Below are 15,127 nucleotides of genomic sequence, written 5' to 3' on the forward strand. Positions count from 1 at the left end.
CTGTTGGCTGTGCAAATGCCCCGGGCAGTTGCAGTTGTCCACATCCCTGGGCACCAGTCTGCCCAGACCCCGGAAGCTGAAGGAAACCGGCGAGCGGATGAAGCCGCCAAGGCAGTGGCAGTAGCTTCATCAGCTTTAGCACTCACCCTGCCCACACCTGAGCTCCCTCGCCTGCCCCCGCGACCTGACTACACTCCGGAAGACCTGCGATGGATCCAGAACCACCACTGCCCGGAATCTGATCAGCAGGGGTGGCATCGGGATACAGAAGGAAGATTGATACTGCCGGCACAGCTAGGACTGTTTCTTCTCTCCAACCTGCATCAAGCCACCCACTTAGGAAAAAAGAAGTTGCTGACAATTCTCGAGTCCGCCCGCCTCCGGTTTCCCCGACAAGCGGCTCAGATTCAAGAGATTGTAGATCAGTGCATTGGGTGCCAGGCTATGAGACCCAGTAGGAAAGGACCCCAACATACAGGTACGAGGGTACGGGGAAGAGCGCCGGGACGGAGTTGGGAAGTGGATTTTACTGAGGTAAAGCCTGGGAGGTATGGGTATAAGTACTTGCTAGTAATGGTTGACACATTTTCGGGCTGGGTGGAAGCCTTCCCCACGAAACGGGAGACTGCCCAAGTGGTTGCTAAGGCATTACTAGAAGAAATTATTCCCAGATATGGGGTTCCTGAGGTTTTAGGCTCCGATAACGGCCCAGCTTTCATCAGTAACGTCCTACAGGGACTAGCCCGGGCGATAGGGACCAATTGGAAGTTACATTGTGAATATAATCCCCAGAGCTCAGGGCAGGTAGAGAGAATGAATCGGACTCTAAAGGAGACCTTGTCCAAACTAGCCATCGAGACTGGCGGGGACTGGGTGACCCTCTTACCCTATGCCATCTTCCGGGTCCGGAACTCACCATATGTACATGGTTTGACACCTTTCGAAATTCTGTATGGGGCACCACCCCCCATTATTGTTCGTACTCTACCAGATCATGACCCCAATGTGGCCCCAAGTTATCTGGCCAGTTTAAAGGCCCTACAAGGGGTCCAACATGAGATATGGCCCCTAGTGAGTTCCCTGTATGAAATTAAGGACACCCCGAACCCGGAACATGGCATCGTTCCAGGGGATTGGGTATGGGTAAGGAGACACAGGTCCCGGACACTGGAGGAGAGATGGAAAGGTCCTTATGTGGTTATTCTGGTTACCCCCACTGCCTTAAAGGTTGACGGCATTGGGCCTTGGGTCCATCACTCTCACGTGCGCCGAGCCAGCCAGCTGGAGAAGACGCAAGCTAAGGAGTGGATCGTACGGCGACACCCTGATAACCCTCTGAAGCTGCAGCTCTCCCGACCTCGGGGAAGCGTCAAGCCCCCTGCCTCAGCTAACGATGGAATGGCTGCTAGCCCTAACTCTGCTCAACATCTGGGAGAAGAGCCACGCGGGGATCAACCCACACCAACCCCATAAGCTAACATGGACCCTAACAGATGGACAGACCCAAACAACCCTTAATAGCACCACACATACTGCCCCCATCAATACGTGGTGGCCAGACTTGTTTTTCGACCTGCGTGACATTTTCGGCACTAAACGTGGACGGCAGTATGACTACTCAGTCAGGTCCAAGCGGGCTGTAATTGACACCTCTCAAGGACATAGTGCACAAGGGTTTTGGGCCTGCCCAGGGAACCTAAGAAACAATTGGAAAACCTGTGGCGGCCCAGACCGCTACTATTGTGGTAGTTGGAGTTGTGTCACCTCCTATGACGGGCCCCGACAGTGGGACGTTGGGAACAGGGATCTAGTTAAATTCTCCTTTAGGGACCCCCACAACCGGGTGCCCCAGGTACGTGTCCAGTTTAACCAAGACGTGGCGCGAAGAGAGCGTGGTTGGTTATCAGGATTAACTTGGGGGTTCCAATTAGATATAGGCCGTTGGGCATGGATAGGTCCCCACCCTGGCGGTCTCCTAACTATTCGACTATCGGTGGAAATGATCAGCACTCAGGTGGGTCCAAATAAGGTGCTGGCCCCTCTCGTCCCTACCAAGAACCCAGGTATATCAAGGGATAAAAACACCGCAGGAGGGACTGCGGGAACCCAGCCAAAGACCTCTGTAACTCCTTTGACGCCTGCTACGCAGCCAACCAAAGACTCATTGCGGAAACTGGTGCGCACTGTATACGAGACCCTTAATGCCACCAGTCCTAACCTCACAACCTCCTGTTGGCTGTGCTATGATATAAAGCCCCCGTTCTATGAGGCAATAGGACTTAATGCCACTTACAACGCCTCTAACGGTAAGAACCCTTCTCAGTGTTCATGGGGAAATCGTAAAATTGGCTTAACCATGCAACTAGTGAGCGGCAATGGGACCTGTCTAGGGAAGGTGCCCCAGGCTAAACAAAGTTTATGTGCCTCCATAGACAGCTCCCCTAGTTGAAAAAGTGACACTAAGTGGTTAATCCCCAGAACTGATGGATGGTGGATATGTTCAAAGACTGGCCTCACCCCGTGCTTATCTACCTCGGTCTTTAATGCCGCCAATGAATTCTGTGTCCTAGTAACAGTGCTGCCCCGCATCCTCTATCACCCTGAGGAGAGTATGTATTCGCATTGGGATAGTGACACAAGTATGAGAAGTAAAAGAGAGCCCATCACCGCACTAACCATTGCCACCCTGTTCAGTTTGGGAATAGCCGGAGCTGGGACCGGCATAGCTTCCCTGGCTACTCAACAATCAGGAATGACCTCCCTAAGGGCGGCCATAGATGAGGACATAGAAAGGTTGGAAACCTCGATTAGTCATTTAGAGAAGTCGCTCACCTCTCTATCCGAGGTAGTACTCCAGAATAGAAGAGGACTTGATTTGTTGTTCCTCCAACAAGGGGGACTGTGTGCCGCGCTGGGGGAGGAATGTTGTTTTTATGCTGACCATACTGGTGTGGTAAAAGAATCCATGGCAAAGGTGAGAAAAGGGTTAGCTAAGAAAAAACGGGAAAGGGAAGCTCAGGAAAACTGGTTTGAGGCTTGGTTTAACAGATCTCCTTGGCTCACCACCTTAGTATCTACCTTAGTGGGCCCAATTATCTTGCTTGTGCTTATTCTAACCTTGGGCCCTTGCATATTAAACAAGCTTATTAATTTTGTAAAAGATCGTGTTAATACTGTCCAGCTCATGGTCCTAAGACAACAGTATGAGACAGTGCCCACCCGTGAGGACCTCTACGGCTGGCCCGTACATGAGCAAGATTCCTCATTATGAACAACACACAGGGGGGAAATGTAAGAGACTGTTAGCATGTAAGAGACTGTTAGCATGAGAACTGCTATCTTCAGGTCAGGGTTAACAGCCCCTAGCCTGAAACAACATAATTATAAAATTCCAGGATGTGGGCAGTTGCAGCATGGCGACTAGAAGTCCTGTAGCTTATCTTATACTCCTGGTCTCCTTGTCCTGCAGTAAATCTTATACTCTTTGAAGCTATGCAAGTCCTGTAGCTTATCTTATACTCCTGGTCTCCTTGTCCTGTAGTAAATCTTATACTCTTTGAAACTATGTAAGTCCTGTAAGTTTATCTTGTACTCTCAGAAGCTATGGAAGGCCTTGAAAATGCTATATAACCCCTTGGCTTTAAGTGTTTGGGGTCCTTGTTAAAAACCCGCTGCGTCGGGCAGAGACGGGGACCCCAGCCGGCTGGTAATAAACCTCGCTGTGTGACTTGCATTATTGTGCGGGTTCTCTGTCTGTCTGAGGGGGACAATTCCGGATCTTAACACTATCAAAGTAGCAGTCTCACACACGTTTGTGTCTTTCCACAATGTCAGACTTTATTAGAATAAAGCCATGGATCTAGTCCTACTGACTCAGTTTACCGCAGACATTAACCAAGGCTCCAGACAGAAGATAATCTCCAATAGTCGAGATAGAGTGGTTTCACACAAGAAGGTCACACAGGTTTACAAGCAATAGGGTTAGGCGAGGCGAGCAGAGTCTTACGAAAGAAGGATGAGAGAGCGAGTCTGGTGCTCAGCGAGAGTCCCTTTGGCGCCGGGGTGCAGAGCGTCCGGCGTCAGGCCCGGCTGGTGACACGGTCAGGAGGCGAGGCTTCGAGGGCTCCGTCTGGGACGAGTGCAGGTGCAGCTATCAGTTTGTCAGTTGAGGCCTGAGCGAGAAGCCGTCAGAGAGCTCTGATCTTATGCCCAAGACTGGGTGCAGTGCACCCATCTGCAGTCCCATAAAGCCGTCCAGATGGTCACACAACACCTGCGTCTGGAGTTACCTGGTTAGGGCGGTCACTGGGTACGCCTTTCACGTGATGCTCTGGCATGACGGTCACTTTGTGACTGACATAGGTATCGGGATGATGAGAGTCCGTTGTGTGTTCATAATTAATGCTCTATACAACCATTTACTGTGCTGAATTATCTTTTAAAAAGTCAAATATATTCATAAGATTCCTCTTTGGGAGCAAAGTGAACAAAGTCTTCTCTGATTTGGCAATTGCCTGTCAATATAACTTCATCACCATTCTCTATGCAGATGTTCAGTAAATATTTATGTAATAAATATACAATCGACTGCACTCAGTAGATGAGAATAGCGATTACCATGTATAGAGGAACTACTAGGTGTTTGACACTGTGCAAAATACTAAGTATGAGGTTGATTTCACTTAAACCGTACGACAATTCTGTGATCCGGGTATTTTGTTCCTTGTTTTACAGATGAGGAAATGCAGCTCATTAAGGTTATCTGCCTAACATAACAATTCAGAGCTGTTTGAACCCAAAGCTTATGTATTTGGCAGTACACACAAGGCTTTAGTCCCAGAGCTCTGGAGTCAGACTACCTAAATTTGGTTTTTCGTTTAGAAACGTACTAATAGTTATGATGATAAAAAGAAACTATTTATGTTGAACACTCACAAAAGTAAGTATGCCAAAAATGTTAATAAAACTATTATTAGACACACACTAGGCTTTGAGGCTTTCTGGGACCTGAAAGAGTTAAATGGATTTTAAAACCCCTACATTGATTGCTCTTCTCCCAGTCACCCACAATTGCTTTGCTGTAAGAAACTTGAACAAGAAATCACGCTAATCCTCATTCTGCATACAAGGCAGGTTTTGCCTGAAAAAAGGACTGCAGCATTTTCTCATTCGGAATTCAACACCACATTGGCCTGCAGCCTCACAGTGAAAACTCATTTTTTTTTGAGCAATCACTTTGTGAGACAACTTGAAAGGCACAGGTCCAGATACAGTTACTCATTTCATAGGTATGGGGGAGGCTATTGTTGCGGTTTTTGTTTGTCTGTTTGTTTTTTAGGGAAAGGTAAAAGAGAAACCAAACTGCGTTTATGAGTGTTTGGAGAAAAGTATAACACACCAATATTAAATAAATGTGTATGGGTAGTGTTGGCTTTATGGCAACACACGCACACATCTCCTTTCTTTTTCCTAGCTCACTCTCTCATCTTACAGCATGAGTAAATCATCCAGCATTATGACTGCCTGCACAATAAAGAAACAGCAATAGCCTGCATCCCTTCTGTCACTGCCAGCAGCCCTAGAACTCCTGCTCTCTTGGCCTGTTACCTGCTGAGAAGGCAGCACAGTTGCTTTTTACCATAAGCGCATTTTCCTTTTCAACATCTTGTCCCAGAGCTTCCTGAAAAACAGTGCACTTCAGTTTGTACTGATGAAATTAATCATCCCTCCCTCCCTTCTTTTGTGTGTTTTTTTGGCTTAAGAATTAAAGTAGTCCTCTTTTCTTTGACAGTTTTTCACTAAACACTACTTCCCTGGCCATAACTCGCTTTTTAGATATCATCATTCCCTTTTATTCCTTTCTCTGTCTATTAGCTCATATGAAGCAGTTAAAGCATTTCTTGTTCTTTTCCATTGTGCCAGACACTGCACTGGGCACTGAGCTTTCATAGGAATGAGACCCACTGCCTGTTGTGAGGAGCTTACACTTCAGGAAAATGGGTCGCCATCTCTTAGGTAGCTTCATACCATGGAGTCAGTGAAATTGGTAATCTTGAAGTCATTTAGAGATAGGTACACTCCGAAGAACACATTATAAGAATGCTTTACTTTTAAATCAGGAGATAAATATCAAGCCAACCTAATAATAACATAAAGTTTTTATAAATTGAATCACTATCATTATAATAAGATAAGCCAGAAACAGTCAAGTTTTTTGTTTGTTTGACTAAAATTTCAAACAATTCTTATTCCATGCCCACATAATCTCTGTTTTCACTTATTGCAATATTATGGTATCCATTAGAAAATTTTGACCCAATTTAGTGTTTAATCATTAGGAAGCTCGTTCTTCCTCTGTAATGGTAATAGATGTGTGTGTGTATGTGTGTGTATATACACGAGGGGTGCCGAAAAATGTATACAAGTGGACACTTTGGTCAACGTTGCTCAAGCAGTAGTTCGCCGTAATCAGAAGTGTCTGGACGCTAATGGTAACCACTTTGAGCACCTCTTGTAATTGCAGCAGTCAAATGTGACTTGTAGTCATCTTTTGTTTTCAGTATATATTGAGTATTACAATTTTAATACAGTTTTCCTTTCTTAAAATGTTTATACATTTTTTGGCACCCTCTGTATATGTTATTGATGGTTCAGAGTGGATAAGTGGGTTGGAGGTTAGCTAGAGGTACATGGATATTCTACTGTTGCACAATTCCCCTTGTAATAAATAAAATACAGATATTTTTGTTTAAAGATAGCTAGTTGGTATGACTGTGAGCCACAGCAAAGTTCACTTGGGCATCTGGAAAACAAGTTGAACAGCCTCTAGTGCTGGTTCTGCATAAAAATGTAAATTATGTGACAGTGACCTTTATGCAGCCATTCTTATCATCTTTTAAAATGTTTACCAGATTTTTTATTCCTTTTATATCTTAGGCATCAAGTGCCTTCCTGCTATACTTACTGCTCTTCCATTCCAGAAAAAGAAGGCATTATTTATACTAATAATTACTAATAAAGAAGTTCTATATATCAAATACTCTTAGTAGCCCCCTACTAGAAATAATTACATTTCAAAAGACTTTTGAGGGAGGACCTGTTTAACCTCATGCCTTTCATACCGTTCATCATGAAGTTGGCCATTTGTCCTTAGGTTAGTCCTTGTGACCTCATTAGCTCTGGGTTCTGAGAAACAGTTGTTTAGGAATAAGCCATATCAACACTCAAAATTCTATCACCTAAAAAGAACCAAGAACTGGTGTAAAAAAAAAAAAAGAGGATCTGTTGTCATATAAGCCACTCGCATTCAAACTTACAAGTGTTTTTTTATTGATACCTATCGTAAGAAATATATTTTATGTCTTGAATCATTAAATACATACACATATATATGCATTTCCATTATACATGCATAGTTATACACACAGAGGGTGCCAAAGAAGTATACACATTTTAAGAAAGGAAAACTGTATTAAAATTGTAATGCTCAATATATACCGATAACAAAAGATGATTACAAGTCACATTAGACTTCTGCAATTGCAAGAGGTGCTCAAGGTGGTTACCATCAGCTCAGGTGGTTACCAGACACTTATGATTACAGCGAACTACTGCTGGAGCAACGTTGGCCAAAGTGTCCACTTGTATACATTTTTTGGCACTCCTGGTATATGTGTACACACATGCATATATGAACCAAAAATTCCACAAAGCAGTACTTATCCTTACTACTTGAGATGTACTCCTTTATATTCAATTCTCTTTTATTCTATTTAAAAATAAATTTAAAAAATGAATTTTTCACAACCTACTAAATTTATCACAACCTACTAATAACCTCAACCCACATTTGTAAAAAAAGTCACTGATATTAGCGATATGAGGTAATTCCATTCCATACAAGAGCTACAAGTTTCCTTGTTCTCTTTCTTACTGAGTCCTGCAGCCTGCAGCAGACCTACTCAAGGTCTGTCAAATAACCTGACTGGAAACTGGAGGTGCTTTTAACTACCTGACTTAACTTCTAGGGAATGCAAAGAACAAAAGACAGGAGTGTTAATTACAAGGTTAATTGTCACAGTTTTACTTCACCCCATCTTCAATTGCATTATTAGGAGGTATGATTCTAATATTTGACATAAATTTAGATAGTAAGAAAATACACACTTCAAAGTTGTTGTCTATATTTTTAAGTTTTGAGGTACAATTTATGTAAAATAAAGCGTGTCCTTTTTAAATGCACAGTTCGAAGTGTTTTGGTAAATGTTTATGTCATGTAATCAACATCATACTCAAGACAGACTATTTCCATCATGTAAAAATTTCCTTGTGCTCCTTTGTATTAAAATTTGCTCTACGAACCCCAGGCTCTGGAAACCACTGATCTGCTTTTTGTCCCTTTACGTTGTTTTGCCTTTTCTCGAATCTCATATAAATGGCATATACAGTATGGCATCTTTCATGTCTGGCTTTTGTCACTTAGCATAATACTTTTCAGATTCATTTCTGTTGTTGTATGTTATTGCTGACAGGCAGTACTTTGTACGGATATAACACATTTTTTTTAATCCATTATCCATTTCTTATTGATGGACATCTGGGCTGTTTCCAGTTTGTGGCTGTTATGAATAATGTTGCTATGAACATTCACATAAGGTCTCAGAATGGACATACGAGTTTCTTTTTCTCTTTTGTAATTACTTAGGAGTACAATGGCTGGATCATATGAAAGGTGTATGCTTAACAATTTAAGAAAATGCCAAGGTGTTTATCACAGTGGATGGACCATTTTTCAGGCCCACTAGCAATAAATGAGGTATCTAATTGCTCTATATTCTTGCAAATATTTGGTATTTGCAGTCTTTTTAATTTTATCTGTTCTAATTGTGCATAGTGCTATCACATTTGGGATTGCCGTCTTATTTTTACAACAGTATTTGAGAAAGAAAAAATAATTAAGCACATATACAACTGTCATATTAATATTTAAATCATTGAAGGCACTCATTCCAGTACAAGAGCCAGCCAGATGACAGAGAACACTGCTTAAAAAACATCCCTTCAAATCTCTCTCCATGTGATGCAATGACTTTGAAGCCCCAAATATACACAAAAGATCTTTTTCAATACATCTTTTTTGGAGCACTGCAATGTTATATCCTAAATATTTTATAGGTGTACAATTAAAGCCTTCAATATGCTATTTCAGAATGTGCAGGGTTTTTGTTTTAAATATTTGACAGGTTTAAGCATATGAGGGAATAGATCACAAATCTTAGTCCCCCCATATTAAAGCAAAACCACAATAACAAAACACAAAAGCAACAGTAGTACCCAATAATTGGTTTTTCTGATGAAAATACTGTTTAAGAAAGTTTAGGATTGGGGGGATGACAAAAATGAGATTGGAAAGGAAGGTTAGGGTTAAAATGGTGCTTGATCTTAAAAGCTATGCTAAGGAACCAAAATATTGAATGTTACTTGTTTACATGTGTGTGTATGCATACCACTTCATGGGTTACTCTCCATTTGCCTGTTACTTTTTTTACCCATATAATATATAATTTATTTAGTGAAATTTTCTATTGAAAATTCCCCTCTGTCTCTAATCCCTTTATGTAGCTACCTCCTACTCACTGTTTCAAACTTACCTGTGCTGTTCATCTCAGCTTAGACATTACTTCCTCTCAGAAACCATTCTTGACCCAAACCCCATTTTTGAGTTAGGTGGCCCTTCTTTTTAATTCTAAGAGCCAACCTATACTTAGTCCCTCACCCCTTGCCACACTATCCACCTTGTATTGTAATGGCACGTTTACTTGTCCATTTTCCCCACCAGACAAGAAATTCCATGAAGTCAGAGACCCAGTTCTGTTCATGTCACACCAACCACACCAGGCATAGCACCTAGTACATAGTGTGTACTCAATAAATATTGGGTTAATTAGTGATTTCTACTCCTATCTGGTTCATGCATTTTAACAGGAGTCGTCCTCAATGTCTTGAAAAGACGTAGCTAAAACTGAAATTTCAATGAGGCCATATGTTGAGATTTTTTTGGGTAGGAGGTCAGCAACTTTCTTATCATGGAGTAGTTCTGCCTCCACACCCTGCCCCACTCCCTGTAATGTCTGCTTTCATGTTTTAAGTATACATGGAGTGCTTCAATAATATCCTTAGCTCGGTCTCAGAAAGAGGAGCTTGATCCAAGGGTTCTGTAAAGCTGGCATCAGGCACCTTCAGAGGCTCCAGAATACCTTCCGTGACTAAGGTCTTTCTTTCCCTTATATTCATTGGTTCCCCAGGTGTTATTTTAAGATGCATTTGCCACTCATTTTGTGTCTCTAAATTGATTTTAGCTATGTGTATGTCTCCCCAGGATAGTGTTAACAGCTAGATATGGAAGAATGCAAATTTTTACATCTCCTCCTATATTTCCTGATGCCGGCATATTTGGTACACAACAAAGTTATTGTCTAATTACGCAAACTCTCCTTGAGAACTGCTCTTCTCATTTCAGCAGAATTTTCCTATAGTGTCTCACTTGCCCAAATGACTGTCAAACTGCACAGAATCTTGAAGCTGAGAGAATTTCTATAAATGTGTGATTACAAAGGCAAGGCAAAAAAAAAAAAGACAAAAAACACCCTGAAATTCAGAGAATTAAGGAGAAAATTTAAAGCATTTTTTTCTTTAAAAATGGTTAAACAGTGTCACTTCTTTTCATCGAGGGAACTGATACGATAAATTTCCAAAAAGAAAAATTATGATTCTAAACCTCAGTCAATTGCAGCTAGTAATTGGTTCCAACAAGTACCATTCATTACTTGTTGCTTTTAAAACACATTTTTCTTTATGTTAACATAGCTACGTAAGAAGCAGAACTGATTTCCTCTTGCACGTGATTACATTTTGAAGCAGGATTTGCTGTTGATATGAACATAGTTAAGAAACACTGCTTGTTATAGCTCTCAATACTCCAGGTGGTTGTATCCTAAAGTATCAGTCAGAAAAATAAGGAACCAGTTGGTAAGCTAAGCAGAAAACTGCTTAGCTTAAATAACTAAGATGACAATTTTTTAACGTTTGTATGACATAATGAGCAAAAGAATACATAGCTCAGTAACTGGATACGTAAAACAAACCTAGAGAAAGCTGGAGTCCAACTGAGCAAAAATTGTGTGTGTGTGTGTAAATACTGTTGCCGAGGGCAAGAAAAGAAGATCCCATAGGTCAATACTAAGAAGAAATGGTCGAAGGAGAAGCATTCAGGAAGTCAGGAGGGGAGACTCAGGGAACAGCACTTATATCAGATAATCCAGTAAATTTCCCTATTGTTATCAAAATGAAAAGTAATTGAGTGAAGGGCTGTGGGAGGGAAAAAAAATCATTCAGAATGCATCCCTTTTACCTTGTCCAGGTGTCGATGTGAGTTATTCCTACATACAGAAGGTTAAATCCAGAAGCAAAGCACAACACATTGGAGGATGAGTAGACACATGGAACTTCTTACCCAAAAGGAAAATTGTAATTTTAAAGAATGTCTTGTAGCCCTTCCCCTTCATTTCGGAAATTAAGAAATAGGTTCAGATGGAAAAAAATAATTTGTAAAGGACAACAGAGTGGCGTAAGTGGGATGCCACTGGGTCTGACTCAAAGTTTATAAAGTTGGCTCACTTTACATCATTGTCTCTTGCAAAGTACAGAAATGTTTTTTTAATGGCATACTTCATAAATTTCATGTGTTTACTTATGTTTATTTTAAGGAAGAAGAATTGAGGCAGTGAACTGCATAGTATGCAATGGCGAAACCATAACTGAGGGTTGACTCAAAGAAGGGATAAAACTGAGGCACAAAAAGGAAAAACGGAGGGATAGCCATCCATCCTGAGACAAGAGGAAAACTGCATTTCAGGATAGCATACTGGACTAGCATCCATTCTTTCCTCAGGAGAGGTCCTGGAGTCTGTCTTAGTCAAGGATGCTGAAGAACCGTGTGAAGAAGGCTGTTATTTTTCTGCCCTTCAAAATATTAAAGATGCGCCTGCATAGCCTGGTTTTCTTTTATAATGAAGGTCATGTCTGACCCTTTTAGAGCCCCTTCCTTTGTACACAGTGAGGACAATTATTACAGCCTCTTAGAAATGTAGGGAACAATTTGTATCTTCAAAACAGAGGGGAAATGTGCTTTTCTTTGTTTTGAACAGATAAAATGTTAAGTGTTTTATCCAACGGCTAATTATCTCAAATTTTAAAGGGCTGCCACAAAACTCTCTTTTTGAAATGGCAACTCATTTATGAAATACAATATTAAAAATCAAAAGGAAAACCAATGTTCTTTCTAGAGTTATTTAAGGAATTTCATTATCTCCCATTAACTCAGAGTCTACTTAAATGCCACTCAGCAGAGAGCTCTTTCCTGACTACACTGTCTATAAAAGCACTCCCTCACTTTCTGTCCCCTTAACCTGCTTTTATTTTCTTCATGCACGTATCACACCTGATATTATTATGTTTCTACTTCCCACATTATACCATAATCTCCATGATGGCGCATACCTTATTTTTGTTTACCACTGTATCTCCAACACCAGAACCGTTCCTGGAATATAGTAGGCGTTCACTTTTTTTGTTAGATCAGTGACTTCCAAAGTGTGGTCACTAGATGAGCCTCGGCAGCATCACCCTGGAACTTGTTAAAAATGTGGGGGGCGTGGGGGCAGTGGCGGCGACCAAGGCCGAGGCTGAGGCAGCGGAGGCTGTGGTGAAGGCAGCAGCGCCCCATCGGGGACGGTGCTCCCTCAGGCCCCCCTTTTAGGCCCTATGGAGGCGGCGGCAGGCGGGGGTTGCGGCTCCGGGCCGCTGCTGCTGAGCGAGGGCGAGCAGCAGCGCTACTCCGGGATCTTCGCGCGGTGCACCTGCGCTGCAGGCGGGGGTGCCGGGTCCAGCCCCCTGAGGCCGCCAGGACCCTCCCCCCCCCCACGCCCACAGCCACCGCAGCCGTGGGCCCCGTGGCCGACCTGTTTCGGGCGTCACAGCTGCCCGCCGAAACGCTGCACCAGATCACAGAACAGCGTGGTGCCAAGCGGGTTGGTTATTTTGGGCCAACACAGTTTTACGTTGCCTTGAAATTAATTGCTGCAGCACAGTCCGGCCTCCCTGTGCGGATCGAGACTATTAAGTGTGAATTGCCGCTGCCTCGCTTTACGATGTCAAAGACCGATGGTGAGAGACGATTTGGGAACCCAGCTGAGCTGCATGGAACTACGGTTCAGATTCCATAATTAATCTCGGAATAAAACACCTTCAAAAGAATGGATGATGAGGACAAACAGGAAACACAGTCTCCCACGATGTCACCTCTCGCTTCCCCTCCTTCTTCCCCGCTTCATTACCAGAGGGTGCCCTTAAGCCATGGCTACAGCAAACTGCGGAGCAGTACGGAGCAGATGCATCCAGCTCCTTATGAAGCTAGACAGCCCCTTGTCCAGCCTGAGGGACCCTCGTTGGGGGGCCAAGGAACCAAGCCCCCTCGGCATCAGGCTTCCCTCATCCGGTCCTTCTCAGTGGAGAGAGAACCACAGGATAACAGTAATTACCCAGATGATCCCTGGAGGATAACAGAAGAGCAGCGCGAGTACTATGTCAATCAGTTCTGATCCATTCAGCCCAACCCGAGTTCCTTCATTTCAGGTTCAGTGGCCAAGAACTTCTTCACCAAATCAAAGCTTTCCATTCCAGAACTCTCCTATATATGGGAGCTTAGTGACGCTGACTGTGATGGAGCGCTAACCCTGCCTGAGTTCTGTGCTGCATTTCATCTCTTTGTTGCCCGGAACAACGGCTACCCGCTGCCCGAGGGCCTACCTCCAACTCTGCAGCCCGAGTACCTGCAAGCAGCTTTTCCTAAGCCCAAATGGGAGTGTGTTTTATTTGATTCTTATTCTGAGTCAATGCCAGCAAACCAACAACCCCCTGACTTGAATCGGATAGAGAAGCTGCCTATTAAAGACATGGCTGACTTTCCTGTTCCTACCCAAGATGTGACTGGTGATGACAAACAAGCTTTGAAAAGTACTACAGATGAAGCTTTGCCAAAGGACATGTCTGAGGATCCAGCCACTCCTAAGGATTTCAACAGTCTCAAAGCAAGACCAAGATCCAGATCTTACTCTAGCACCTCCATAGAAGAGGCCATGAAAAGAGGTGAGGACCCACCCACCCCACCACCGCGGCCACAGAAAACCCATTCCAGAGCCTCCTCCTTGGATCTGAATAAAGTCTTCCAGCCCAGTGTGCCAGCTACTAAGTCCGGATTGTTACCACTACCACCAATGCTCCCTCCGAGACCTTGTACATCACAGTCTGAGCAAGCGTCCGAGGCTGAGTTACACCCCCAGCTGAACAGAGCCCCCTCTCAAGCTGCAGAGAGTAGTCCAACAAAGAAGAATGTGACACATTCTCAGCCCCCATCAAAGCCTATCCGTAGGAAACTACGACCTGAAAACCAAGCTACAGAAAACCAAGAGGCGTCTACCACTGTTGGCAGGCCAGCTTCTGTGGGAGCCATGAAACCCCATCCAACAGTCCAAAAACAGTCTTCCAAGCAGAAGAAGGCTATTCAAACTGTTATCCACAAAAATAAAGAGGCGAATGCGGTGCTGGCTTGGTTGAACAGTGAACTCCAGCAGCAGCACAAGGAGGTTCATCAAGAACAGATTGCATTGGAAAACCAATTGGAACAACTTTGTCCAGTCACCGTGTTGTGATCACCTAAGGTCCAAGTAATATAGTGGGTGACCTTTTCTGCCAAGATCTTTCCTTCGAATGTTTCAATCCAACTACTTGTCATCTATGTTTGACTGTGTCAAAAGCTGTGAGCAGCGGAATAGAATCCATGTCACCTTTTCTCTTGTACTTCACTCGTATGTTTTACAGCGGTGGAAAAATACAACTGATTATCACACTTGGGAAAAAAAAAATGTGGATGGTTGGGCCCCACCTCAGAACAAATGAATCAGAAATGCTGTGGGTGAAACCCAACAAACAGTGTTTTAACATGCTTTCTGGGAGATTCTGATCCACGTTAAAATTCAAAAACCACTGTGTTAGAAAAATAAAGAAATTA

The 15,127-nt window shown here is 43.1% G+C and overlaps 1 protein-coding gene across 1 annotated transcript; it reads left to right on the forward strand.

Annotated features, from left to right (window-relative positions):
- The first annotated feature begins 12,822 nt into the window (after nucleotides 1-12,822).
- LOC117012175 (ralBP1-associated Eps domain-containing protein 2-like) lies at nucleotides 12,823-14,917 on the forward strand. The gene is given in 2 exon segments (XM_033088210.1): nucleotides 12,823-12,943; nucleotides 12,946-14,917. Coding segments are annotated over 2 exon segments (1,944 nt in total). The 3' UTR covers nucleotides 14,769-14,917.
- The last annotated feature ends 210 nt before the right edge of the window (nucleotides 14,918-15,127 follow it).

The sequence above is a fragment of the Rhinolophus ferrumequinum genome, chromosome X (assembly GCF_004115265.2).
Source record: "Rhinolophus ferrumequinum isolate MPI-CBG mRhiFer1 chromosome X, mRhiFer1_v1.p, whole genome shotgun sequence".
NCBI lineage: Eukaryota > Metazoa > Chordata > Mammalia > Chiroptera > Rhinolophidae > Rhinolophus > Rhinolophus ferrumequinum.